The sequence below is a fragment of the Lutra lutra genome, chromosome 16 (genome assembly GCF_902655055.1).
Source record: "Lutra lutra chromosome 16, mLutLut1.2, whole genome shotgun sequence".
In the NCBI taxonomy this organism is placed as follows: domain Eukaryota; kingdom Metazoa; phylum Chordata; class Mammalia; order Carnivora; family Mustelidae; genus Lutra; species Lutra lutra.
This window is the reverse complement of record NC_062293.1, coordinates 21,160,712-21,188,470: the sequence shown is the minus strand read 5'-3', so window position 1 is coordinate 21,188,470 and position 27,759 is coordinate 21,160,712. Positions and strand designations below refer to the sequence as shown.

The 27,759-nt window shown below is 39.8% G+C and overlaps 1 protein-coding gene across 2 annotated transcripts; it reads right to left on the bottom strand.

Annotated features, from left to right (window-relative positions):
• Positions 1-48: 48 nt before the first annotated feature.
• LOC125087947 (keratin-associated protein 4-12-like) lies at positions 49-16,635 on the bottom strand. 2 transcript variants are annotated; one of them, XM_047708796.1, is made up of 3 exons: positions 16,339-16,635; positions 12,343-12,351; positions 49-807 (listed from the first exon to the last, which is right to left on the bottom strand). In XM_047708796.1, exons 1-3 carry the CDS (start codon positions 16,633-16,635, stop codon positions 418-420), a joined length of 696 nt encoding a protein of 231 aa, XP_047564752.1. In that variant the 3' UTR covers positions 49-417. The 2 variants fall into 2 exon arrangements, with proteins under 2 accessions (XP_047564752.1, XP_047564751.1); XM_047708795.1 differs by lacking the exon at positions 12,343-12,351.
• Between the last annotated feature and the right edge of the window lie 11,124 nt (positions 16,636-27,759).

Genomic DNA, 27,759 nt, shown 5'->3' with positions numbered 1-27,759 from the left:
AACAGCAGACACAAGAACATTGTATTTCTAGGCCAAGAAAGTGGAGCTTTATTCAAAAGTAGCAATAAGATACGGAAATCTTCCTATAAAAGGAACACAGACTTTTGGATTTGAGGCTGTGACAGTAGTGCCCTTGCAGGCTCTGCTGGAATTTCTGTGTTTGGGGCAGGGTGACGTGGTGCCCAGAAATCAAAAGGTCAGAAATAGAATTTGGGCAATTCTAGTAATTTCTTTCTATGAATATCACCTAATTTCATATTCTAGGCCCACTTGAGGAAAAGGTGAGAGTTTGGCCTGAGGCTGGGATGTAGACACATAGTTGCTGGGAATGGCCACCTCCAAGGTATCCATATGGTGTATGGAGTCTGTTGCTATGATGAACCCAATGAAGGGAGAGGGTGGGTTTAGGGAAGGGGCTCAGCAGCAGGAGGAGGCACAGCACATGGGGCGGGAGCAGGTGGAGATGACACAGGTGGGGCGATAGCAAGTGGTGTGGCAGGAGACCTGGCCACAGACTGGGCGCAGGCAGCAGGAGGGGCAGCAGCAGGAGGGGCGGCAGCAGCTGGATCCACAGCAGGAGGGGTGGCAGCAGCTAGAAATGCAGCAGGCAGGGCGGCAGCAGCTGGAGCCACAGCAGCTGGAACCACAGCAGGAGGGCTGGCAGCAGCTGGACACACAGCAGCTGGGGCGGCAGCAGGTGGTCCTGCAGCAGGTGGTCTGGCAGCAGGTGGGGCGGCAGCAGCTAGAGATGCAGCAGCTGGGCCTGCAGCAGCTGGAATCACAGCTGGAAGGGCAGCAGCATGTTTCCTGGCAGAGGCCGTGACCGCAGCCCTGGCCAGAGCAGACAGAGTCACAAGAGGAATTAACCATGGTGTCAGAGGGTGGAAGTTGTGGGTGTATTTCCAAGAGAGTGAGTTTGGAGGTGTCCTTGCCACATGGCTCCTTTTATACCCTGCTGGGGGACTTCTGTGATTATGAAAAGACGATTTCCTTCGTTTTGTTTATATGACTACAAATGCAGTTAGTAAATTAAATCATTATATTTTTCTAGTAAAAACTCCCCATGAATAGAAAATAGTTATTTCCCTTTTCTCAAGTTCCCCAGAGTTTTCATGTGAATCACTTCTTATTTGTTCCTTTGTTTTCAGTGTCACAAGCCTTTAATCTCTGGGTATCATGTGACACAGGTAGGTCCCTGTCTTTTCTCTGTTTCTCATATTGCAATGATTTTGGAAGAGCTTCTGATGGAGAAGAATCTCTAGTGGAAAATTAATATTTCAGTAGATGGAATGCTGGTAGAAAAAAAGGAAGTTAGCTCCTTCTTTTTGAGGGTAAGAAGTGAGGAGACTTATGATTCATTGTGTATATTCTGGTGGTCATTGGGTTAATGAAATTCCTACAACATTCCAAGCTGTGTTATTTCTCATCACTCTGATGTACTTTGAAACAGTTAGCAGCAACTCAGGATTTTTAAATAACAAAGAGTCATCTGGGATTGATCTGTGTTGATTTTCAGAAATGTCTTTTGGACTGGGCTAGCGTAATTGGGCTGATAGTTTTTTATCTGTTTTTTGAAATGTCAAAATACGCCCTGGTTATACTTTATGACATTTTTATTGAAAATTTTTCAAATATTCTAACCTAAAATGTCTGTCAGTTTTTGTTGTATCATTTATGTTTTAAGATTTTCTTAGAAGCATGAAGGGGAATATAAATATTTTTGTTCTTGCATGTACTTACATAGTAATTACAGCCATAAAGAGTTTTATAATCAAGGCCACATCTGGTTCACTCCTAAGAGGTATTCTTTAGTGCCACAGATATTTAGGGGATAAAATATTCAAGGAAAAAGCAAGTTACATTCATGATAGTCCCTCTTGCTGCAAAGTCTCTTGTGAGCTCAGTGTTTTCCTAGTTATTTTTCCCATTGAGTTCAAATGCCACCTTCCTCCTGTATCTTCCTTGGCACGACACAAAGTGAAGTCTTTTCTCCATTGCAGTTTGGTTGTTCTTTGTACATATGTAGGTTCCATCATATCATTTTCTACCAGAAATGCATTTATGTTTCTGGTTCCCTCTAGAATATAAACTCCATTAGGGCAAGGACTATGCTTTGCTCATTTTTGTATCCCCAGAGCCTGAAATAGAATGATTTTGATAAAGGAGATCTCTGTTTAATGAGCATAGATGTTGTCTCAGCCATCAGAGAAGACGCATTGACCTTTTGTTGTTCAAGAGAAAGAACAACAGTTGAGAAGGGGCGTAACTCTGGTTTGTGATGATGAGAGGGAAGTGTCTGGAAGGTATACTTTAAGAAGTAGTGAGAGATAAATTGAGATTGCTAGAATGAGGGAGAGAGTGTGTATAGTCTTATATTTCAGGAGAAATGGTGGGTCTATTAAAAGCCATTAGGCAGGAATGCAATATATACATGCCATATATAGTTTACTTTACGTTTTTGATTTGCCATTAGAAATGCCAAAATACACTTGGCTTTCTGGGGAGAGATGCTAAGGTTGAAGTGGAGCAAGGTGAGCAGTGTGCTTATAGCCTCCGGTGATGACAATGAGCATAATGATCACTTCAAAGCAAAGGCTTGAACCAAATTGAAGATAGAGGTATAAGGAAGGTTTTTCATAAAACTTATAAAACATACTCCATCCGTTTTTTATGTATTTTATAACTCTCCATGTATATAATGCATGCCTTTTCCTCCTAAAAGCCAGTAATTTGAAGTTTTAAGGGATAAATAAATTAGAAACCATTTATGTGCTAAAAACAGAACTGAAGCCATTTAGAGATAAGGAAGAGATATTTGGTATAATTACACACTAATTATACCTGTTCTTTTAAGGAGCCTACACAAAATGAAAACACAATGGATTGTGGAATTCTTGTCCTTCTTTGCTTCCTTCTCCAGGCTCTGAGTATTACCTGCTGAGTACTTTGCTAGATGCTGCAGTAACACAACACCCAGCAATTTATGCAGTTGTTTCGGTGGTTTACACAGATTAGCGCATTTGCCAGTACTAACTGCCCAGTGCAGTAAGCTTCACTATAATCTCCCCTTTACAGGTGAGGAAACTGAGGCACAGGGAGAATTAAAACCAATAAATAGGAAACAATGATTTGTTTCCAGGCAACCCAGCACTGGAGTCCACATTTTTTTTTTTTGGATTTTTTTTTTTATTTTTTTCAGCATAACAGTATTCATTATTTTTGCACCACACCCAGTGCTCCATGCAATCCGTGCCCTCTACAATACCCACCACCTGGTGCCCCCAACCTCCCACCCCCCACCCCTTCAAAATTCTCAGATCGTTTTTCAGAGTCCATAGTCTCTCATGGTTCACCTCCCCTTCCAATTTCCCTCAACTCCCTTCTCCTCTCCATCTCCCCTTGTCCTCCATGCTATCTGTTATGCTCCACAAATAAGTGAAACCATATGATAATTGACTCTCTCTGCTTGACTTATTTCACTCAGCATAATCTCTTCCAGTCCCGTCCATGTTGCTACAAACTTGGGGATTCATCCTTTCTTTCTTTTTTTTTTTTTTTTTTTTTTTACAGCTTTATAAACATATATTTTTATCCCCAGGGGTACAGGTCTGCGAATCGCCAGGTTTACACACTTCACAACACTCACCATAGCACATACCCTCCCCGATATCCATAACCCCACCCCCTCTCCCAACCCCCTCCCCCCATCAACCCTCAGTTTGTTTTGTGAGATTAAGAGTCACTTATGGTTTGTCTCCCTCCCAATCCCATCTTGTTTCATTTACTCTTCTCCTACCCCCTCAACCCCCCATGTTGCATCTCCTCTCCCTCATATCAGGGAGATCATATGATAGTTGTCTTTCTCCGATTGACTTATTTCGCTAAGCATGATACCCTCTAGTTCCATCCACGTCATCGCAAATGGCAAGATTTCATTTCTTTTGATGGCTGCATAGTATTCCATTGTATATATATACCACATCTTCTTTATCCATTCATCTGTAGATGGACATCTAGGTTCTTTCCATTGTTTGGCTATTGTAGACATTGCTGCTATAAACATTCGGGTGCACGTGCCCCTTCGGATCACTACGTTTGTATCTTTAGGGTAAATACCCAGCAGTGCAATTGCAGGGTCATAGGGTAGTTCTATTTTCAACATTTTGAGGAACCTCCATGCTGTTTTCCAGAGTGGTTGCACCAGCTTGCATTCCCACCAACAGTGTAGGAGGGTTCCCCTTTCTCCGCATCCTCGCCAGCATCTGTCATTTCCTGACTTGTTAATTTTAGCCATTCTGACTGGTGTGAGGTGATATCTCATGGTGGTTTTGATTTGTATTTCCCTGATGCCGAGTGATATGGAGCACTTTTTCATGTGTCTGTTGGCCATCTGGATGTCTTCTTTGCAGAAATGTCTGTTCATGTCCTCTGCCCATTTCTTGATTGGATTATTTGTTCTTTGGGTGTTGAGTTTGCTAAGTTCTTTATAGATTTTGGACACTAGCCCTTTATCTGATATGTCATTTGCAAATATCTTCTCCCATTCTGTCAGTTGTCTTTTGGTTTTGTTAACTGTTTCCTTTGCTGTGCAAAAGCTTTTGATCTTGATAAAATCCCAAAAGTTCATTTTTGCCCTTGCTTCCCTTGCCTTTGGGGATGTTCCTAGGAAGATGTTGCTGCGGCTGATGTCGAAGAGGTTGCTGCCTGTGTTCTCCTCAAGGATTTTGATGGATTCCTTTCTCACATTGAGATCCTTCATCCATTTTGAGTCTATTTTCGTGTGTGGTGTAAGGAAATGATCCAATTTCATTTTTCTGCATGTGGCTGTCCAATTTTCCCAACACCATTTATTGAAGAGGCTGTCTTTGTTCCATTGGACATTCTTTCCTGCTTTGTCGAAGATGAGTTGACCATAGAGTTGAGGGTCCATTTCTGGGCTCTCTATTCTGTTCCATTGATCTATGTGTCTGTTTTTGTGCCAGTACCATGCTGTCTTGATGATGACAGCTTTGTAATAGAGCTTGAAGTCCGGAATTGTGATGCCACCAACTTTGGCTTTCTTTTTCAATATTCCTTTGGCTATTCAAGGTCTTTTCTGGTTCCATATAAATTTTAGGATTCTTTGTTCCATTTCTTTGAAAAAAATGGATGGTACTTTGATAGGAATTGCATTAAATGTGTAGATTGCTTTAGGTAGCATAGACATTTTCACAATATTTATTCTTCCAATCCAGGAGCATGGAACATTTTTCCATTTCTTTGTGTCTTCCTCAATTTCTTTCATGAGTACTTTATAGTTTTCTGAGTATAGATTCTTAGTCTCTTTGGTTAGGTTTATTCCTAGGTATCTTATAGTTTTGGGTGCAATTGTAAATGGGATGGACTCCTTAATTTCTCTCTCTTCTGTCTTGTTGTTGGTGTAGAGAAATGCAACTGATTTCTGTGCATTGATTTTATATCCTGACAGTTGACTGAATTCCTGTACAAGTTCTAGCAGTTTTGGAGTGGAGTCTTTTGGGTTTTCCACATAGAGTATCATATCATCTGCGAAGAGTGATAGTTTGACTTCTTCTTTGCCGATTTGGATGCCTTTAATTTCCTTTTGTTGTCTGATTGCTGAGGCTAGGACTTCTAGTACTATGTTGAATAGCAGTGGTGATAACGGACATCCCTGCCGTGTTCCTGACCTTAGCAGAAAAGCTTTCAGTTTTTCTCCATTGAGAATGATATTTGCGGTGGGTTTTTCATAGATGGCTTTGATAATATTGAGGTATGTGCCATCTATCCCTAGTTTTGATCAGGAAGGGATGCTGTACTTTGTCAAATGCTTTTTCAGCATCTATGGAGAGTATCATATGGTTCTTGTTCTTTCTTTTATTAATGTGTTGTATCACATTGATTGATTTGCGGATGTTGAACCAGCCTTGCAGCCCTGGAATAAATCCCACTTGGTCGTGGTGAATAATCCTTTTAACGTACTGTTGAATCCTATTGGCTAGTATTTTGGCGAGAATTTTTGCATCTGTGTTCATCAAGGATATTGGTCTGTAGTTCTCTTTTTGGTTGGGATCCTTGTCTGGTTTTGGGATCAAGGTGATGCTGGCCTCATAAAATGAGTTTGGAAGTTTTCCTTCTATGGCTATTTTTTGGAACAGTTTCAGGAGAATAGGAATTAGTTCCTCTTTAAATGTTTGGTAGAATTCCCCCGGGAAGCCGTCTGGCCCTGGGCTTTTGTTTGTTTGGAGATTTTTGATGACTGTTTCAATCTCCTTACTGGTTATGGGTCTGTTCAGGCTTTCTATTTCTTCCTGGTTCAGTTGTGGTAGTTTATATGTCTCTAGGAATGCATTCATTTCTTCCAGATTGTCAAATTTGTTGGCGTAGAGTTGCTCATAGTATGTTCTTATAATTGTCTGTATTTCTTTGGTGTTTGTTGTGATCTCTCCTCTTTCATTCATGATTTTATTTATTTGGGTCCTCTCTCTTTTCTTTTTGATAAGTCTGGCCAGGGGTTTATCAATCTTATTAATTCTTTCAAAGAACCAGCTCCTAGTTTCGTTGATTTGTTCTATTGTTTTTTTGGTTTCTATTTCATTGATTTCTGCTCTGATCTTTATGATTTCTCTTCTCCTGCTGGGTTTAGGGTTTCTTTCTTGTTCTTTCTCCAGCTCCTTTAGGTGTAGGGTTAGGTTGTGTACCTGAGACCTTTCTTGTTTCTTGAGAAAGGCTTGTACCGCTATATATTTTCCTCTCAGGACTGCCTTTGTTGTGTCCCACAGATTCTGAACCGTTGTGTTTTCATTATCATTTGTTTCCATAAATTTTTTAATTCTTCTTTGATTTCCTGGTTGACCCATTCATTCTTTAGAAGGATGCTGTTTAGTCTCCATGTATTTGGGTTCTTTCCAAATTTCCTCTTGTTATTGAGTTCTAGCTTTAGAGCATTGTGGTCTGAAAATATGCAGGGAATGATCCCAATCTTTTGATACCGGTTGAGACTTGATTTAGGACCAAGAATGTGATCTATTCTGGAGAATGTTCCATGTGCACTAGAGAAGAATGTGTATTCTGTTGCTTTGGGATGAAATGTTCTGAATAGATCTGTGATGTCCATCTGGTCCAGTGTGTCATTTAAGGCCTTGATTTCCTTGTTGATCTTTTGCTTGGATGATCTGTCCATTTCAGTGAGGGGAGTGTTAAAATCCCCTACTATTATTGTATTCTTGTCGATGTGTTTCTTTGATTTTGTTATTAATTGGTTTATATAGTTGGCTGCTCCCACGTTAGAGGCATAGATATTTAAAATTGTTAGATCTTCTTGTTGGACAGTTCCTTTGAGTATGATATAGTGTCCTTCCTCATCTCTTATTATAATCTTTGGCTTAAAATCTAATTGATCTGATATAAGGATTGCCACTCCTGCTTTCTTCTGATGTCCATTAGCATGGTAAATTCTTTTCCAACCCCTCACTTTAAACCTGGAGGTGTCTTCGGGTGTAAGATGAGTTTCTTGTAGGCAACATATAGATGGTTTTGTTTTTTTATCCATTCTGATACCCTGTGTCTTTTGATTGGGGCATTTAGCCCATTAACATTCAGGGTAAGTATTGAGAGATATGAATTTAGTGCCATTGTATTGCCTGTAAGGTGACTGTTATTGTATATTGTCTCTGTTTCTTTCTGATCTACTACTTTGAGGGTCTCTCTTTGCTTAGAGGACCCCTTTCAATATTTCCTGTAGAGCTGGTTTGGTATTTGCAAATTCTTTCAGTTTTTGTTTGTCCTGGAAGCTTTTAATCTCTCCGTCTATTTTCAATGATAGCCTAGCTGGATATAGTATTCTTGGCTGCATGTTTTTCTCATTTAGTACTCTGAATATATCATGCCAGCTCTTTCTGGCCTGCCAGGTCTCTGTGGATAAGTCTGCTGCCAATCTAATATTTTTACCATTGTACGTTACAGACTTCTTTTCCCGGGCTGCTTTCAGGATCTTTTCTTTGTCACTAAGACTTGTAAATTTTACTATTAGGTGACGGGGTGTAGACCTATTCTTATTGATGTTGAGGGGGGTTCTCTGAACCTCCTGGATTTTGATGCTTGTTCCCTTTGCCATATTGGGGAAATTCTCTCCAATAATTCTCTCCAATATACCTTCTGCTCCCCTCTCTGTTTCCTCTTCTTCTGGAATCCCAATTATTCTAATGTTGTTTCGTCTTATGGTGTCACTTATCTCTCGAATTCTCCCCTCGTGGTCCAGTAGCTGTTTGACCCTCTTTTGCTCAGCTTCTTTATTCTCTGTCATTTGGTCTTCTATATCGCTAATTCTTTCTTCTGCCTCATTTATCCTAGCAGTGAGAGCCTCCATTTTTGATTGCACCTCATTAATAGGTTTTTTGATTTCAACTTGGTTAGATTTTAGTTCTTTTATTTCTCCAGAAAGGGCTTTTATATCTCCCGAGAGGGTTGCTTTAATATCTTCCATGCCTTTTTCAAGCCCGGCTAGAACCTTGAGAATCGTCATTCTGAACTCTATATCTGACATATTACCAATGTCTGTATTGATTAGGTCCCTAGCCTTTGGTATTGCCTCTTGTTCTTTTTTTTGTTGTGAATTTTTCCGCCTTGTCATTTTGTCCAGATAAGAGTTTATGAAGGAGCAAGTAAAATACTAAAAGAGTGGCAACAACCCCAGGAAAATATGCTTTAGCCAAATCAGAAGAGATCCTTGCAGAAAGTGGTTGATTTTCTGTTTCTGGAATTGCTGTTCTTCTTCTCTTCAATCTCCCGTTGGATTTGTAGGTGTTTGCAATCTTTAGATAAGCTATTTAGCTGATCTCCCGCTACCCGAAGTAGTCTCAGCCTGCTACTTCTCCGCCATCTTGACTCCTCCCTCTGGAGTCCACATTTTTAAGCTCTGTATACTCTGCCTCTGAAAAGTCAGATGGGAAAGAAATTGTCTTTACCTTCATGTTACCCTAAGTTAATAATGCACTGTACATTATTAACATACAAATAAGCATGAAACTTACATAGAGTCGTTTGAAACTCCACTGTCAGCAAATATCTATGGACATGTATTCTAGGGGATTTCAGATTCCATTTCATGGACCTAAGGGCCTAAGAGCCCACTGATGTTCACTATTCATATAATATTTTTCTGTTTCTTTTTGGAATTAGCTGTGACCATCATGCATTTTTCTAAATAACTCAAACTAAAATCTGTAGTCCCTTCCAGATGATATTATTTATATTGTAATAAAGGAGAACATGTAATACTTAAACAGTTCCCTTGGAATTTACCTCTATACCCCAAACATGCTTGCTGATTATATAATTCTTCTCTTAGATAGTAGGGAAAGTGCATACCCAGGAAAGCTGCCTCAAATGAGGCAACTGAATTATGATGTGATACCACAATGGTGCCTACCATTTTCCCCTGGGGGATGGAAAACTTTCCCCCAACCCCAAGTCTTCCCACTGTTTGAATCAGGCTTCTAATCATAACCACTGAGCTGGGCTGTGTGTGTGTTGTAGCTCTGTGTCCACCCCTCTATCCATATAAGCTTTGGCAAGACCAGCATTGCTAAGACATGAAAAGAAATCTCCTTTAGAAGGAATGTAGGCTCCACAAATAAGTGAAACCATATGATAATCGACTCTCTCTGCTTGACTTATTTCACTCAGCATAATCTCTTCCAGTCCCGTCCATATTGCTACAAAAGTTGGGTATTCATCCTTTCTGATGGAGGCATAATATTCCATAGTGTATATGGACCATAGCATGGAGGACATGGGGAGTTAGAAGAAGGGAGTTGGGGGAAATTGGAAGGGGAGGTGAACAATGAGAGACTATGGACTCTGAAAAACAATCTGAAGGGTTTGAAGAGGTGGGGGGGGTGGGAGGTTGGGGGAACCAGGTGGTGGGTATTAGAGAGGGCACGGATTGCCTGGAGCACTGGGTGTGGTGCAAAAACAATGAATACTGTTATGCTGAAAATAAATTTAAAAAAATGATTAAAAAAAAAAGAAGGAATGTAGGAAAAGTTCAAAGGTTGCTTAGCATTGTCTTGGATATGGAAGAAGTAGAGGGTAAAAACCAAAAAAACTAGTCTCTGGTGAAATATTTTTATATTTTGCATCTTTTATATTTTAAAATTTAAACATCTTGAATATCATTTTTTCACATGTATTCCTCTCACCTTTCTTCACAGTCACCTAGGTTCCCCCCCTTGAAGGCAGCCAGAGCTTCCAGTTTTTTGTTACTCATTCTGAAGATATTTAACACATAAGGAATAAGAATATTTATTCATTTCTTTCATCTATACAAATGGTAGTACATCAGTCATGATCTTCCTGCTTTGTTTTTTCACATGAAGCATTCAGGTAGTATATAGATCGCTTTGCCATTCTCTCTTTCTTTTTAATTATTTTTATTTTTTTATAAACATATAATGTATTATTAGCCCCAGGTTTACACACTTCACAGCACTCACCATAGCACATATCCTCCCCAATGTCCATAACCCCACCACCCTCTCCCTAACCCCCTCCACCCTCCCCAGCATCCCTCAGTTTGTTTTGTGAGATTAAGAGTCTCTTATGATTTGTTTCCCTCCCGATCCCATCTTGTTTCATTTATTCTTTTCCTACCCCCCAAACCCCCCATGTTGCATCTCCACTTCCTCACATCAGGGAGATCATATGATAGTTGTCTTTCTCCAATTGACTTATTTCGCTAAGCATAATATCCTCTAGTTCCATCTACGTTGTCTCAAATGGCAGGATTTCATTTCTTTTGATGGCTGCATAGTGTTCCATTGTATATATATACCACATCTTCTTTATCCATTCATCTGTTGATGGACATCTAGGTTCTTTCCATAGTTTGGCTATTGTGGACATTGCTGCTATAAACATTCGGGTGCACATGCCCCTTCAGATCACTACGTTTGTATCTTTAGGGTAAATACCCAGTAGTGCAATTGCTGGGTCATAGGGAAGCTCTATTTTCAACTTTTTGAGGAACCTCCATGCTGTTTTCCAGAGTGGTTGCACCAGCTTGCATTCCCACCAACAATATAGGAGGTTCCCCTTCTCCACATCCTCGCCAGCATCTGTCATTTCCTGACTTGTTAATTTTAGCCATTCTGACTGGTGTGAGGTGGTATCTCATTGTGGTTTTTTTTTTTTTTTTAAAGATTTTATTTATTTATTTGACAGAGAGAAATCACAAGTAAGCAGAGAGGCAGGCAGAGAGAGAGGAGGAAGCAGGCTCCCTGCTGAGCAGAAAGCCCGATGTGGGGCTCGAACCCAGGACCTGGGATCATGACCTGAGCCAAAGGCAGCGGCTTAACCCACTGAGCCACCCAGGCGCCCCCTCATTGTGGTTTTGATTTGCATTCCCTGATGGCGAGTGATGTTGAGCACTTTTTCATGTTTCAAGCCATCTGGATGTCTTCTTTGCAGAAATGTCTGTTCATGTCCTCTGCCCATTTCTTGATTGGATTATTTGTTCTTTGGGTGTTGAGTTTGCTAAGCTCTTTATAGCTTTTGGATACTAGCCCTTCATCTGATATGTCATTTGCAAATATCTTCTCCCATTCTGTCAGTTGTCTTTTGGTTTTGTTATGGTAGCATTGTATTCCATTTATGAAGGTATTATAATTTATTAAATCAGTTTTCCACTGCTGGATATTTCATTTGCTTTTAGTCTTTTGAGATTACATATGATACTGCAGTGAATAAGCCTGTTCATACATAATTTCACATGTGTGAGTGTTTTCTGTTGAATAAATTCCTACAGAAATAGAGTAGCTGGATCAAAGAGTATACATTTGTTCATAATATTTGTTAGATAATGCCAGCTTCACCTTCCATAGAGATTATACCATTTTACACATCTACCAGCAATATGTGAATGTTTTGTCTTTCCCCATTTTTATTAATGCAATGATACACAGGATACACAAATACATAAATACATATATAGCAATATGTATCTATGTATATAGACACCTGTGTATTTATCTTTAATCTTGGTATGATAGGTGATATGATAGGTGAAAAAGTTTCTCTAGGTTTTTTTTTTCTTTTTCAAATTTTAATTTAAATTCTAGTTAGTTAGCATATAGTTTAATATTGGTTTCAGGAGTAGAATTTAATGATTCATCACTTACATATAAGTGGCCATCCCAAGTGCCCTCCTAAATACCCATCACCAATTTAGCCCATCCCCCACCCTCCTCCCCTCCCTATGTGATATTTTAAAAATTTCTTGTTATTAACATATAATGTATTATTAGCCCCAGGGGTACAGGTCTGTGAATCACCAGGTTTATACACTTCACAGCACTCTATGTGATTTCTTTTTTAAAAGATTTTATTTATTTATTTGACAGCGAAAGAGACAGTAAGAGAGGGAACACAAGCAGTGGGAGTAAGAGAGGGAGAAGCAGGCTCTCTGTGGAGCAGGGAGCCTGACGCAGGGCTCTATCTCATCCTTGGATCATGACCTGAGCTGAAGACAGATGCTTAACATGACTGAGCCACCCAGGTGCCCCTCTCTATGTGATTTTCATTTGTATTTCCCTTATTGTAAGTGGGATTGAGCAGCTCTTCAGATGTTTAAGGCTATTGGTATTTCCTTTTCTTTTTTAAAAAAATTGATTAATTAATTAATTTGACAGAGATCACAAGTAGGCAGAGAGGCAGGCAGAGAGAGAGAGAGAGAGGGAGAAGCAGGCTCCCCGCTGAGCAGAGAGCCCGATGAGGGGCTTGATCCTAGGACCCTGAGATCATGACCCAAGCTGAAGACAGAGGCTTTAACCTACTGAGCCACCCAGGTGCTACGGTATCCCCTTTTCTATAAGAAAAAAATAGAAATCATGTAGAAAAATTATAGAAAAATTTCTGTATTGTCTATATTTATTATGTTTTTATGTTTTTCTACTGTGGTTAGCCTTTATACATTGATTTTATGTAATATGAATTTCACATATTTTTTCTAGTTTGTCTTTCTTCTTTGACTTTGCTTATGTCATTTTTGCCATGCAGCTGTTTACTTTTGATATAGTCAAATTTATTAATCTCTTCTTTTATGACTTCCGGGTTGGTGTCATACTTTGAAAGACCATTCCAGTTATAATTTTGCACAAACATTGTTTTTATAATTTCTTCTGTTCAAAGTTTCATGTTTTATATTTTCAAATATTTAATCCATCAGGATACCAAGATGTGAGGTTTAAATGTTTTTAAATCTGATGTGACCATAACCTAACACCACTTACTAAGCAATGCATTTTTTTTCCCCTGCTGATTTAAGATACCACCTTTTCATATACTAAATCTCCTTATGTATTTGAGTCTATTTCTGGACTTGCTTTTTCAAATTCATTGATGATTTTTCACTCATGAATGCCACAATTATCAATGTATAGTACTAACTTGCTATTAATGGTTATCAAGTCCAAGCCTACCTCACTAGATTATGGCAATGTGCTAGTGAACACAAACATCTGTGTAGCCAAACCATAAAGCTATACTTGATTCTCTGCCATACCTGGCAGAAACTGAAACTGGCATGGGAAAGAATGCAGTAGGCAAGTCTGGAATGGCATAGAAGTCTGGCTAAGCTTGTTGTGCCTCCTATAAAGTTCTGATATATTAGTTACAACTGAAGCAACTGGGGGAAAGAGCTGTTTAATCACCAGGAGTCTGTTGTTAATCTCCAGGAACTGTCTTCCCATACACAGGACTGTTAAAAGTGTTTGTGGGGATTACAAGGCTCCCTTCAGCTATCTCCTTCATCAGAATAGTCTGAACTGGAATTCAGAATGCTTAGAGTTTACTACCTATGAGGGCTTGAGCAATTCCAGTGGTACATATTTAACACAGACAAATAAAACTGGATGAAAGACAGACTTAGTCCATGCTCTATTCACTTTAAATCCATCACAGCTCTGTGTTCGGTAAAGTCGGTGGGACCACAACCACACTTTCCCATTCATAACTGTTTCTACCTTGGTTTTCTCTGCTGCAGTATCTCTGGTATTACTTCTGGATTTTTTTTTAGAGCACTGCAACTCTCATGGAAATTACTGTACGTTGAGTGCATCTCTGTAGTAATCCTAAGAAGGTTGGCATGCTGCCCTTTGACTACTTCACCCAAATCCTTGCATAGGTCTTCAGGCATAGGGTAACTGCTCCTTGCTATTATGAGCCCTGGGTATTAAGTTATTCCTTGTTGCTTTCCCTAAAAGTCCTGTCCACACTTTTGTAAATACTCCTTTTATTACACAGATTCAGACTGCTATCTTGTTACTGCTGTGACATAGTTCTTGTTATAAAAACAGGAACTTTTAAGCCTCCTATACTTCAATGCTGAAAAGGCAGTATAAAACCTACACTCTTTGATTCAGGTCTAGGTAATTAAGCATAACATTAAAACAAGAGCCTGCATCCTATAATTAGTAGTTATCAAAGAGGAACATATGAGAGGATAAAAGATTTGTTAATTCTGGTGTGTGAATAGACAGGGTTGTATTCTGTAGAACATTTCAGAGTAAGTTGAAGCTGAAAATGTTTACCAGACATTTCTATGATATGTGAAGAATGTGATATGTAACCTGTGTTGGGGTGAACCCCATTTTATATAAACTCCTATCTGGTTTGTCTCTTACTACTTCTCTTTTAATGTTAGAGATAATAACCCTTAATTGTGCTTGTTAAATTTTTGGGAAATATAACACAGCTAATAGATAAAACTGATATATGTACAATTTGAGTTTAAAATGTTTTTACTGTACTTCAGAACCAAAATGTATACTCCCTCATGTTTCTATAAACATGATATTGTTATATATATTGTGACACATTTTCTCACCTAAGGAGGATCATTCTTACCTGAGTCTGGATGCTAAGAAAACTGAGTCTCAAAGAAATATCCTGTAAATATTCTTTTAAGTAAAACCAGGCAAGGTAATAAAAAGGCCAAAGTGGGGGGGAAAAACCATCAAGAAGATGAGAAATTTCAGGAACATGAGAATTTTCATGAGACTCAGAAAATATGGAGTTTTGCTGTGAATTGTGTAAGACTGATGATTCATAGACCTGTACCCCTGAAACAAATAGTACATTATACGTTAATAAAAAATATGGAGTTTTGGTCTAGAAATTCTAAAATTTTGAGCATCTGTTAATGAAAAGTTTTGAAATTTTTATGGAAAAGTTGCCATGGACTTAATAGATTTTCAGAAATTTGGATTTAGGAGGTATAATTAATATTCTAAAAGAGAGTTTTTATGCTTAGAGAGGAAAGGAGGAAGGAGGAGAAAGTATCTGAGCTAGGTAGAACACCCGATATTTGCACAACCAATAATGGAACTTACTGGAAGTCGAAATATAGTCAGGTGAAATTTAGGTGACTTTATGATGTCATCTAACATACTTTTTTAAAAGGGACATTTGGGACATATACTAAAACTTAATTTTGAGGTATATAGGACTGTGAAACAATTATGTAAACTTTCTTTGCTGTTTTATCAAAGACAGTAACAGTAGTATCCTATGATAGTGTTCTAGTCCACGGTAGTGTTTCAAGAAAAATAACCAAAAAGAATATTTGTTGAGAGCTTACATTATGTGTCCTACCCTGTGCTAACTGTATTACTGGATTATGTCTTTATACCTTTGAAGAACATAGTGTATTGTCCCCATTTCCTAGAGAAAGCAAACTGAGGCTTGGAGAGATTAAGCAATTTTGTCCATGTCATACAACGAATGCCTAGTGCAGTCTTGATTCCACTGTAAGTAACTGTTCTTGAACATATTCTCCTGCATTTGAAGCAAGATAGCCTTTGGTATGAGGTGATAGGTAAAGACATACACACACACACACACACACACACACACACAGAAACGCACACATGCATGCATCAGGAGAAATGGCTGTTTTTTAAGAACATATGAAAACAATGTCATGTAAGAACATCATGATCAGTGTATACGTAGGATGAAGATATTGCTGGCCTGAAAATATATGCATTTGGGCCTGGGTTAAAAATCACTTGACAGTTGTTTTAATCTGTCCTTTCCTAAAACTGAATGGAACTCTGAATGCCAAATCAGAAGATGAATAGTTGGCAGCTAAGGAGTCCATTCCATAGTTACTGGTTAGCTCTAATGCATTTTATGTGACTTATAAAGATATCCATATGTCACAAAGATTTTAGGCAGAGAGACTCAGCAGCAGGAGGAGGCACAGCACATGGGGCGGGGGCAAGTGGAGATGACACAGGTAGGGCGATAGCAAGTGGTGTGGCAGGAGACCTGGTCACAGACTGGGCGCAGGCAGCAGGAGGGACAGCAACAGGAGGGGCGGCAGCAGTTAGAGCCACAGCAGCTGGATCCACAGGAGGAGGGGTGGCAGCAGCTAGAAATGCAGCAGGCAGGGCGGCAGCAGCTGGATACACAGCAGCTGGGGTGGCAGCAAGTGGTTCTGCAGCATGTGGTCTGGCAGCAGGTGGGTTGGCAGCAGCTGGAGCCACAGCAACTAGAACCACAGCAGGAGGGACGACAGCAGCTGGAGATGCAGCAGCAGGGCTTGCAGCAACTGGAGCCACAACAGGAGTTGACCATGGTGTCAGAGGGTGGAGGTTCTGGGTGCGTTTCCAGGAAAGTCAAGGTCTTGAGTGTGGAAGTCTTGTGCCGTGGCCTCTTATATACTGCCCAAACAGGGTGATTTGTCAACATGTCTTCCTTGTTGTTGTTTACCCAATATTTGAGTAATTATCAGATACAGTACTGTTTGACTGATGGTTTAAATGTGTTGGAAACAAATTTTCTTTTCTAGATGTGATCAATTCTATCTGGTTTGCTTTTCCTCCTGATTCACACCCTCTGGCATCTTTTGGACCACTCTCTCCTCCTTTTCCTCCACAGAGGGCTGTTGTGTGACAGGTAGTGTTTGCAATCACATTTCTTTCTGTCCCCTATCCCTTAGCAGGATGGGATTAGGGCAATTATATTTCTGCTCGTGCATTTCTTCTAATGATCAGTGGGGAGGAAATCTCATGTGCATAGTGTGGCATGTGGGAAGTGGCAAGAGAGAAGAGGAAAAGGACCTCTATTATGGGTCATTGATGAGCAATGAGAAGGAGACAGCTCTACATGGTGTGACATTGCTGATCTCTTTGGCACTGGAATGGCTTTTCTTGGATGTTTCAAACTTTGGATCGTGTTCTTTACTCTAAAACCATGGTAGGCAATTATCTGTATGGTTCTTTTCACTACCATGTTCCATTGCTCGGAGTTGTTACTTTGCTGTCAAATATATTTGTGTTGTTTTTTCCAGCTGGTCTTTAGATTCTGGAAGGCATAGCCTCATTTTTATTCCTCATCCCATTCTTAATTAAAAATACTCTTCAACAGAGCAGAGAAAATGTTGGCTAATCACAATGTGCCTCTCCTCAGAACTTACCTCTGTAGCACAGGGTTTTTATTTTTGGATCTATTTGAAATGTGAATGAATTTTAGTCAATTTAACTTCATTTAGTTACTATTTCTACTTATCCTTTATTTAGTGATAGTCTAACTTGAACATGCATCATATCATCCAAAGGGCTTATTAATGTGGTTGGGACAATTCTCAGAGGTTCTAACTACAGGGTGGAACCTAAGGTTTGTCTGACCAGTACCCAGATGATATTGATGCTGAAGGACCCAAGGACCCTTAGAGACCTATTCCTTTATTCTGTTCATTCAAGCTTTGAGGAAGTACCTCTATCAAATTCCTGCTTGTTTATAAGGCAGATTTGTTGAGTGGATAATCTTGAGATACATATGTTGCCAGTAATTGGGGTTATACATGTGATTTAGAATTTGCTCCCCAGGAATTTACAGATAACTGTGACGATCACATACATGCATGTGTGTGTGTGCACATGAACACACATGTTTGCACATCAAAGGAGTGCAACATCAAAGGAGTATAATTTAACTAAAAGAGTGGTGTCTAAGATGAATTAGCTAAGGTAACAATTTGGTAAAGACACAGATTAATTGTTTTATGGTTAAAATTCTTTTTAAAAATTTTATTTATTTATTTGTTTATTTATTTATTTATTTATTTATTTATTATTTTTATTAACATATAATGTATTATTTGCCCCAGGGGTACAGGTCTGTGAATTGCCAGGCTTACACATTTCACAGCACTCACCATATCACGTACCCTCCCCAATGTCCATAACCCAACCACCCTCTCCATCACCCCCTCCCCCAGCAACCCTGTTTGTTTTGTGAGATTAAGAGTCTTTTTGGGACGCCTGGGTGGCTCAGTTGGTTAAGCGGCTGCCTTCGGCTCAGGTCATGATCCCAGCGTCCTGGGATCGAGTCCCACATCGGGCTCCTTGCTCAGCGGGGAGCCTGCTTCTCCCTCTGCCTCTGCCTACCACTCTGTCTGCCTGTGCTCATGCTCTCTCTCTCTCTAACAAATAAATAAATAAAATCTTAAAAAAAAAAAGAGTCTTTCATGGTTTCTCTCCCTCCTGATCCCATCTTGTTTCATTTTTCCTTCCCTACCCCTCACAACTCCCCGCCCTGCCTCTAAAATTCCTCATATGAGAGGTCATATGATAATTGTCTTTCTCTGATTGACTTACTTCACTCAGCATAATACCCTCTAGTTCCATCCACGTCATTGCAAATGGCAAGATTTCATTTCTTTTGATGGCTGCATAGCATTCCATTGTGTGTGTGTGTGTGTGTATCACATCTTCTTAATCCATTCATCTGTTGATGGACATCTAGGTTCTTTCCATAGTTTGGCTATTGTGGACATTGCTGCTATAAACATTCAGGTGCATGTGTCCCTTCGGATCACTATATTTGTATCTTTAGGGTAAATACCCAGTAGTGCAATTGCTGGGTCATAGGGTAGCTCTATTTTCAGCTTTTCGAGGAACCTCCATGTTGTTTTCCAGAGTGGCTGCACGAGCTTGCATTCCCACCAACAATGTAGGAGCGTTCCCCTTTCTCCGCATCTTCACCAGCATCTGTCATTCCTGACTTGTTAATTTTAGCCATTCCGACTGGTGTGAGGTGATATCTCATTGTGGTTTTGATTTGTATTTCGCTGATGCTGAGTGATGTGGAGCACTTTTTCATGTGTCTGTTGGCCATCTGGATGTCTTTCTTGCAGAAATGTCTGTTCACGTCCTCTGCCCATTTCTTGGTAGGATTATTTGTTCTTTGGGTGTTGAATTTGATAAATTCTTTATAGATTTTGGATACTAGCCCTTTATCTGATATGTCACTTGCAAATATCTTCTTCTGTTCACTGACATCCAACTCTTGGCCATAAGTTTACCAATAACATAGTCAAATAACATATTTTTTATGTTGTGTGTCTTGTACACTGTACTCTAAGAATAAAGTAGGCCAGCAAAAAGAAAGTTATTAATAAAATCATAAGGAAAATTTTAGAATACTGCAGTGTATTTATATAAAAAAATCCACCTATAAATGGACTCAAGTGGTACAAACCTGTATCATTCAAGGCTCAAATATAGGTTCAATCAATGCTTAATCTAGTATTCCTTTCTTAAGTTGTAAATAGAGCAAGCACTTCAATTCACACTGAATTTATAAAAATTCTTATGAAAAACACATATACTGCATAGTGTATAAAATACACATGTGTAATGTAATAATTTTGACACAAACCCTCTATACCTAATGCCCAAGTCATAAAATAGAATGTTACATTCACCAGTGTAGCCCTTGATATGTTTTTTTTGGACCATATCTCCCTCTTTCCACCCTATAGGTTATCACTAACCAGATTTTTATATTATCTTTTTGTTAATTTTCTTCATGATTTTACCACTTGGGTATACATCCCTAAACAATAGTCTAGTTTTACATGTTTTCAAATTTTAAATAAAGGAATAGTGATTCTTTCAATATTATGCAAAAATTCTGAGGCAGACTCCAAGAAGGCCCAATGCTTTCCACCTCTTCACGTTCATGGTCTCATGTATTTCCCTATGCTCAAGTAACTTGCTTCTAAACCACAGCAGATGGCAACATCAAGGGGTTGAGTTACAAAAGACTGTGACTTTGATCTCAAAGCCAACCCTTTTTGCTCTCTTACTGGCTTTGATGAAGCCAGGTGCAATGTGGGAGAGATCCTTGTGACAGAAAACTGAGCACAGTCTCCATTCACCAGCCAGCAAGGAAGCAAGGTCCCCACTCTAGTGGCCTTCCAGGAACTGAATCCTGTTGGTGTCCTTGTAAGTGAAGTGAGAAGTAACTTCTTTCCCAGTCAAGACCACACTTGAGACCTTAGTGCCAGCTAACTAGTTGAGGATACCCATCTGAGAACCCATCTGAACAGCATCAGGATTCCTGATCCACAGAAACTGTGAGGTAATAAACACATGTCATTTTCGGTGGCTAAATATTGAAGTAATGTTATATAATGATGAATATCCAGCACAGATTTACCTAGCACACTCCACATACAGCTGAGGAGAAGATTTCAAAAGGTGCAGAGATGTGGAAACACATAGTCACAAGCCCAGAGAGGCCAACTGGCTGAATATGACCCCGGGTAGGTCTCAGGGGCACTCTCTTTACTGAGGTAATAAGGAATCATTAGATATGGGAGTCAGCAGAATCACTGAGTAAATAGTTCCTATTCCTTGAATTCAGAGTCTGTGATAGGGAATACCATCAGAGTACTGATCTCCTAGGAATAATGGGGATGATATATCTCTGAATAGTAGAGTCCAGTGCCAACATTTAATTCAAGGAAGTAATGTGGATATAATGATAATATTGCCAGCAAGCTTAGAATGACAAAGGGGGGCAGAATGGGTGTGAACTTCAGGGATCTATCATTGTGGGTAAAAGAGTATGGTGTCCTTAAAAATAGGATATAGGCAGTTTTAAGTAGGTTATAGGAATACCTGTACATTAAGCTCTGTAGAATTAGGGAATAAATGAACGAAAAGATGAGGATACTGAATCTGAAGAAAACTCAAGATCCGTTTTACAATGCAGACTGAGTCAGTTCTCAGACTAGAACTCACGGACCAATCAAACCAGAGGCCAGTCATATAGGATAAAGAGGAACAACAAGTGTGAATACTAGAAATTTCCCAAGAACATTCCAAATGAAAATTTTAACAGGGAAAGCTGGAGTACTCATCCATTTGCATGCAATTAAATAAGGGATCTGAGATGACCAGGAAAGATAACTACAAAATGCTGGTATAGCATCATTAGAAACAATAATCCAGATGTCAGGAATATAGGAGTTCCCAGTCACCTCAGTTCCAAGTATTCCATTTATGGGAAATGTTACCTCATTATTCCGTTATTATACACTGTGTATTTAGGGGTAGTGACTCTGAGAGAAGAAAGCAACCTTGAGGGTAAAATAGTAAAATCTGATTGCTATGAAAACACTGGCTGGCACCTATCCCCTTGGGTTTCTAGGGTTGGGAAATCATCAAGCACAGAAGGGAGCTCTGGGAGCCATTAGGAAGATGTTTAGCATTGAGCTGATCTACAGGAGCATTCTTGGTATTCCTATTCCCAGGATCAACCGCCGATGAGCAAGTAGTGTAGCCTGAAGAGGACATAGGAATCATGGGCTCAGCACTCTCAGGGATGGGGTTTGAGGTCAGTGCCCCCAGGCAAGTCAGCTAAAGGAGCAGAGGAGCCACCCTCTAACTCCCTGTCTTGTAAGTTTTTCTAGAAGTGGTGGCAGACCCCATGGAGCGGGGTTAATGAGAGCAATCCATAGACATGAGCAGAGGCAGGGGTAGATATGGATATTCATTCGGGCGTCTTTTGCCTTAAATGCCCTGATCCACACGCTAGTGCAGAGTATGGGCTACGCATGGCTCACACTGTTTGCGCACACTGTTCTGCAGGGAATTGTGTCAGCCTAGGGGTGGACCACAGCTGGATGTCTGACCCCTCCCTTCTTTCTACGCACCAGGGGTTGTCCGTGGCTAGTGATACGTGATGTAGGAGTACATAGGCTCAACCCCCTTGCCTCTAAGAGGAGCAGTCCCCTACCCCAGTCCACCACACCCCTCATCTGTGGGGTCGGAACGTGGGGGTGGAAACGGAGGGAAACCACATTTTGCATTCGTTCCTTTTAGACCCCTGATAAGTCTCCCTCCGTTTCTTTCTTTTTTTTTTTTTTTAATTTTTTTTATTTTTTCAGCATAACAGTATTCATTATTTTTGCACCACACCCAGTGCTCCATGCAATCCGTGCCCTCTACAATACCCACCACCTGGTGCCCCCAACCTCCCACCCCCCACCCCTTCAAAATTCTCAGATCGTTTTTCAGAGTCCATAGTCTCTCATGGTTCACCTCCCCTTCCAATTTCCCTCAACTCCCTTCTCCTCTCCATCTCCCCTTGTCCTCCATGCTATTTGTTATGCTCCACAAAGAAGTGAAACCATATGATAATTGACTCTCTCTGCTTGACTTATTTCACTCAGCATAATCTCTTCCAGTCCCGTCCATGTTGCTACAAAACTTGGGGATTCATCCTTTCTTTTTTTTTTTTTTTTTTTTTTACAGCTTTATAAACATATATTTTTATCCCCAGGGGTACAGGTCTGCGAATCGCCAGGTTTACACACTTCACAACACTCACCATAGCACATACCCTCCCCGATATCCATAATCCCACCCCCTCTCCCAACCCCCTCCCCCAATCAACCCTCAGTTTGTTTTGTGAGATTAAGAGTCACTTATGGTTTGTCTCCCTCCCAATCCCATCTTGTTTCATTTACTCTTCTCCTACCCCCTCGACCCCCCATGTTGCATCTCCTCTCCCTCATATCAGGGAGATCATATGATAGTTGTCTTTCTCCGATTGACTTATTTCGCTAAGCATGATACCCTCTAGTTCCATCCACGTCGTCGCAAATGGCAAGATTTCATTTCTTTTGATGGCTGCATAGTATTCCATTGTGTATATATACCACATCTTCTTTATCCATTCGTCTGTAGATGGACATCTAGGTTCTTTCCATAGTTTGGCTATTGTAGACATTGCTGCTATAAACATTCGGGTGCATGTGCCCCTTCGGATCACTATGTTTGTATCTTTAGGGTAAATACCCAGCAGTGCAATTGCAGGGTCATAGGGTAGTTCTATTTTCAACATTTTGAGGAACCTCCATGCTGTTTTCCAGAGTGGTTGCACCAGCTTGCATTCCCACCAACAGTGTAGGAGGGTTCCCCTTTCTCCGCATCCTCGCCAGCATCTGTCATTTCCTGACTTGTTAATTTTAGCCATTCTGACTGGTGTGAGGTGATATCTCATGGTGGTTTTGATTTGTATTTCCCTGATGCCGAGTGATATGGAGCACTTTTTCATGTGTCTGTTGGCCATCTGGATGTCTTCTTTGCAGAAATGTCTGTTCATGTCCTCTGCCCATTTCTTGATTGGATTATTTGTTCTTTGGGTGTTGAGTTTGCTAAGTTCTTTATAGATTTTGGACACTAGCCCTTTATCTGATATGTCATTTGCAAATATCTTCTCCCATTCTGTCAGTTGTGTTTTGGTTTTGTTCACTGTTTCCTTTGCTGTGCAAAAGCTTTTGATCTTGATAAAATCCCAAAAGTTCATTTTTGCCCTTGCTTCCCTTGCCTTTGGGGATGTTCCGAGGAAGATGTTGCTGCGGCTGAGGTCGAAGAGGTTGCTGCCTGTGTTCTCCTCGAGGATTTTGATGGATTCCTTTCTCACATTGAGGTCCTTCATCCATTTTGAGTCTATTTTCGTGTGTGGTGTAAGGAAATGATCCAATTTCATTTTTCTGCATGTGGCTGTCCAATTTTCCCAACACCATTTATTGAAGAGGCTGTCTTTGTTCCATTGGACATTCTTTCCTGCTTTGTCGAAGATGAGTTGACCATAGAGTTGAGGGTCCATTTCTGGGCTCTCTATTCTGTTCCATTGATCTATGTGTCTGTTTTTGTGCCAGTACCATGCTGTCTTGATGATGACAGCTTTGTAATAGAGCTTGAAGTCCGGAATTGTGATGCCACCAACTTTGGCTTTCTTTTTCAATATTCCTTTGGCTATTCGAGGTCTTTTCTGGTTCCATATAAATTTTAGGATTCTTTGTTCCATTTCTTTGAAAAAAATGGATGGTACTTTGATAGGAATTGCATTAAATGTGTAGATTGCTTTAGGTAGCATAGACATTTTCACAATATTTATTCTTCCAATCCAGGAGCATGGAACATTTTTCCATTTCTTTGTGTCTTCCTCAATTTCTTTCATGAGTACTTTATAGTTTTCTGAATATAGATTCTTAGTCTCTTTGGTTAGGTTTATTCCTAGGTATCTTATAGTTTTGGGTGCTATTGTAAATGGGATGGACTCCTTAATTTCTCTTTCTTCTGTCTTGTTGTTGGTGTAGAGAAATGCAACTGATTTCTGTGCATTGATTTTATATCCTGACAGTTGACTGAATTCCTGTACAAGTTCTAGCAGTTTTGGAGTGGAGTCTTTTGGGTTTTCCACATAGAGTATCATATCATCTGCGAAGAGTGATAGTTTGACTTCTTCTTTGCCGATTTGGATGCCTTTAATTTCCTTTTGTTGTCTGATTGCTGAGGCTAGGACTTCTAGTACTATGTTGAATAGCAGTGGTGATAACGGACATCCCTGCCGTGTTCCTGACCTTAGCGGAAAAGCTTTCAGTTTTTCTCCATTGAGAATGATATTTGCGGTGGGTTTTTCATAGATGGCTTTGATAATATTGAGGTATGTGCCGTCTATCCCTACACTTTGAAGAGTTTTGATCAGGAAGGGATGCTGTACTTTGTCAAATGCTTTTTCAGCATCTATGGAGAGTATCATATGGTTCTTGTTCTTTCTTTTATTAATGTGTTGTATCACATTGATTGATTTGCGGATGTTGAACCAGCCTTGCAGCCCTGGAATAAATCCCACTTGGTCGTGGTGAATAATCCTTTTAACGTACTGTTGAATCCTATTGGCTAGTATTTTGGCGAGAATTTTTGCATCTGTGTTCATCAAGGATATTGGTCTGTAGTTCTCTTTTTGGTTGGGATCCTTGTCTGGTTTTGGGATCAAGGTGATGCTGGCCTCATAAAATGAGTTTGGAAGTTTTCCTTCTATTGCTATTTTTTGGAACAGTTTCAGGAGAATAGGAATTAGTTCCTCTTTAAATGTTTGGTAGAATTCCCCCGGGAAGCCGTCTGGCCCTGGGCTTTTGTTTGTTTGGAGATTTTTGATGACTGTTTCAATCTCCTTACTGGTTATGGGTCTGTTCAGGCTTTCTATTTCTTCCTGGTTCAGTTGTGGTAGTTTATATGTCTCTAGGAATGCATTCATTTCTTCCAGATTGTCAAATTTGTTGGCGTAGAGTTGCTCATAGTATGTTCTTATAATTGTCTGTATTTCTTTGGTGTTTGTTGTGATCTCTCCTCTTTCATTCATGATTTTATTTATTTGGGTCCTCTCTCTTTTCTTTTTGATAAGTCTGGCCAGGGGTTTATCAATCTTATTAATTCTTTCAAAGAACCAGCTCCTAGTTTCGTTGATTTGTTCTATTGTTTTTTTGGTTTCTATTTCATTGATTTCTGCTCTGATCTTTATGATTTCTCTTCTCCTGCTGGGTTTAGGGTTTCTTTCTTGTTCTTTCTCCAGCTCCTTTAGGTGTAGGGTTAGGTTGTGTACCTGAGACCTTTCTTGTTTCTTGAGAAAGGCTTGTACCGCTATATATTTTCCTCTCAGGACTGCCTTTGTTGTGTCCCACAGATTCTGAACCGTTGTGTTTTCATTATCATTTGTTTCCATAAATTTTTTAATTCTTCTTTGATTTCCTGGTTGACCCATTCATTCTTTAGAAGGATGCTGTTTAGTCTCCATGTATTTGGGTTCTTTCCAAATTTCCTCTTGTGATTGAGTTCTAGCTTCAGAGCATTGTGGTCTGAAAATATGCAGGGAATGATCCCAATCTTTTGATACCGGTTGAGACTTGATTTAGGACCAAGAATGTGATCTATTCTGGAGAACGTTCCATGTGCACTAGAGAAGAATGTGTATTCTGTTGCTTTGGGATGAAATGTTCTGAATATATCTGTGATGTCCATCTGGTCCAGTGTGTCATTTAAGGCCTTTATTTCCTTGTTGATCTTTTGCTTGGATGATCTGTCCATTTCAGGGAGGGGAGTGTTAAAATCCCCTACTATTATTGTATTCTTGTCGATGTGTTTCTTTGATTTTGTTATTAATTGGTTTATATAGTTGGCTGCTCCCACTTTAGGGGCATAGATATTTAAAATTGTTAGATCTTCTTGTTGGACAGTTCCTTTGAGTATGATATAGTGTCCTTCCTCATCTCTTATTATAATCTTTGGCTTAAAATCTAATTGATCTGATATAAGGATTGCCACTCCTGCTTTCTTCTGATGTCCATTAGCATGGTAAATTCTTTTCCACCCCCTCACTTTAAACCTGGAGGTGTCTTCGGGTGTAAGATGAGTTTCTTGTAGGCAACATATAGATGGTTTTTGTTTTTTTATCCATTTTGATACCCTGTGTCTTTTGATTGGGGCATTTAGCCCATTAACATTCAGGGTAAGTATTGAGAGATATGAATTTAGTGCCATTGTATTGCCTGTAAGGTGACTGTTATTGTATATTGTCTCTGTTTCTTTCTGATCTACTACTTTGAGGGTCTCTCTTTGCTTAGAGGACCCCTTTCAATATTTCCTGTAGAGCTGGTTTGGTATTTGCAAATTCTTTCAGTTTTTGTTTGTCCTGGAAGCTTTTAATCTCTCCGTCTATTTTCAATGATAGCCTAGCTGGATATAGTATTCTTGGCTGCATGTTTTTCTCATTTAGTACTCTGAATATATCATGCCAGCTCTTTCTGGCCTGCCAGGTCTCTGTGGATAAGTCTGCTGCCAATCTACTATTTTTACCATTGTACGTTACAGACTTCTTTTCCTGGGCTGCTTTCAGGATCTTTTCTTTGTCACTAAGACTTGTCAATTTTACTATTAGGTGATGGGGTGTAGACCTATTCTTATTGATTTTGAGGGGGGTTCTCTGAACCTCCTGGATTTTGATGCTTGTTCCCTTTGCCATATTGGGGAAATTCTCTCCAATAATTCTCTCCAATATACCTTCTGCTCCCCTCTCTGTTTCCTCTTCTTCTGGAATCCCAATTATTCTAATGTTGTTTCGTCTTATGGTGTCACTTATCTCTCGAATTCTCCCCTCGTGGTCCAGTAGCTGTTTGTCCCTCTTTTGCTCAGCTTCTTTATTCTCTGTCATTTGGTCTTCTATATCGCTAATTCTTTCCTCTGCCTCATTTATCCTAGCAGTGAGAGCCTCCATTTTTGATTGCACCTCATTAATAGCTTTTTTGATTTCAACTTGGTTAGACTTTAGTTCTTTTATTTCTCCAGAAAGGGCTTTTATATCTCCCGAGAGGGTTGCTTTAATATCTTCCATGCCTTTTTCAAGCCTGGCTAGAACCTTGAGAATCATCATTCTGAACTCTATATCTGACATATTACCAATGTCTGTATTGATTAGGTCCCTAGCCTTTGGTATTGCCTCTTGTTCTTTTTTTTGTTGTGAATTTTTCCGCCTTGTCATTTTGTCCAGATAAGAGTTTATGAAGGAGCAAGTAAAATACTAAAAGGGTGGCAACAACCCCAGGAAAATATGCTTTAGCCA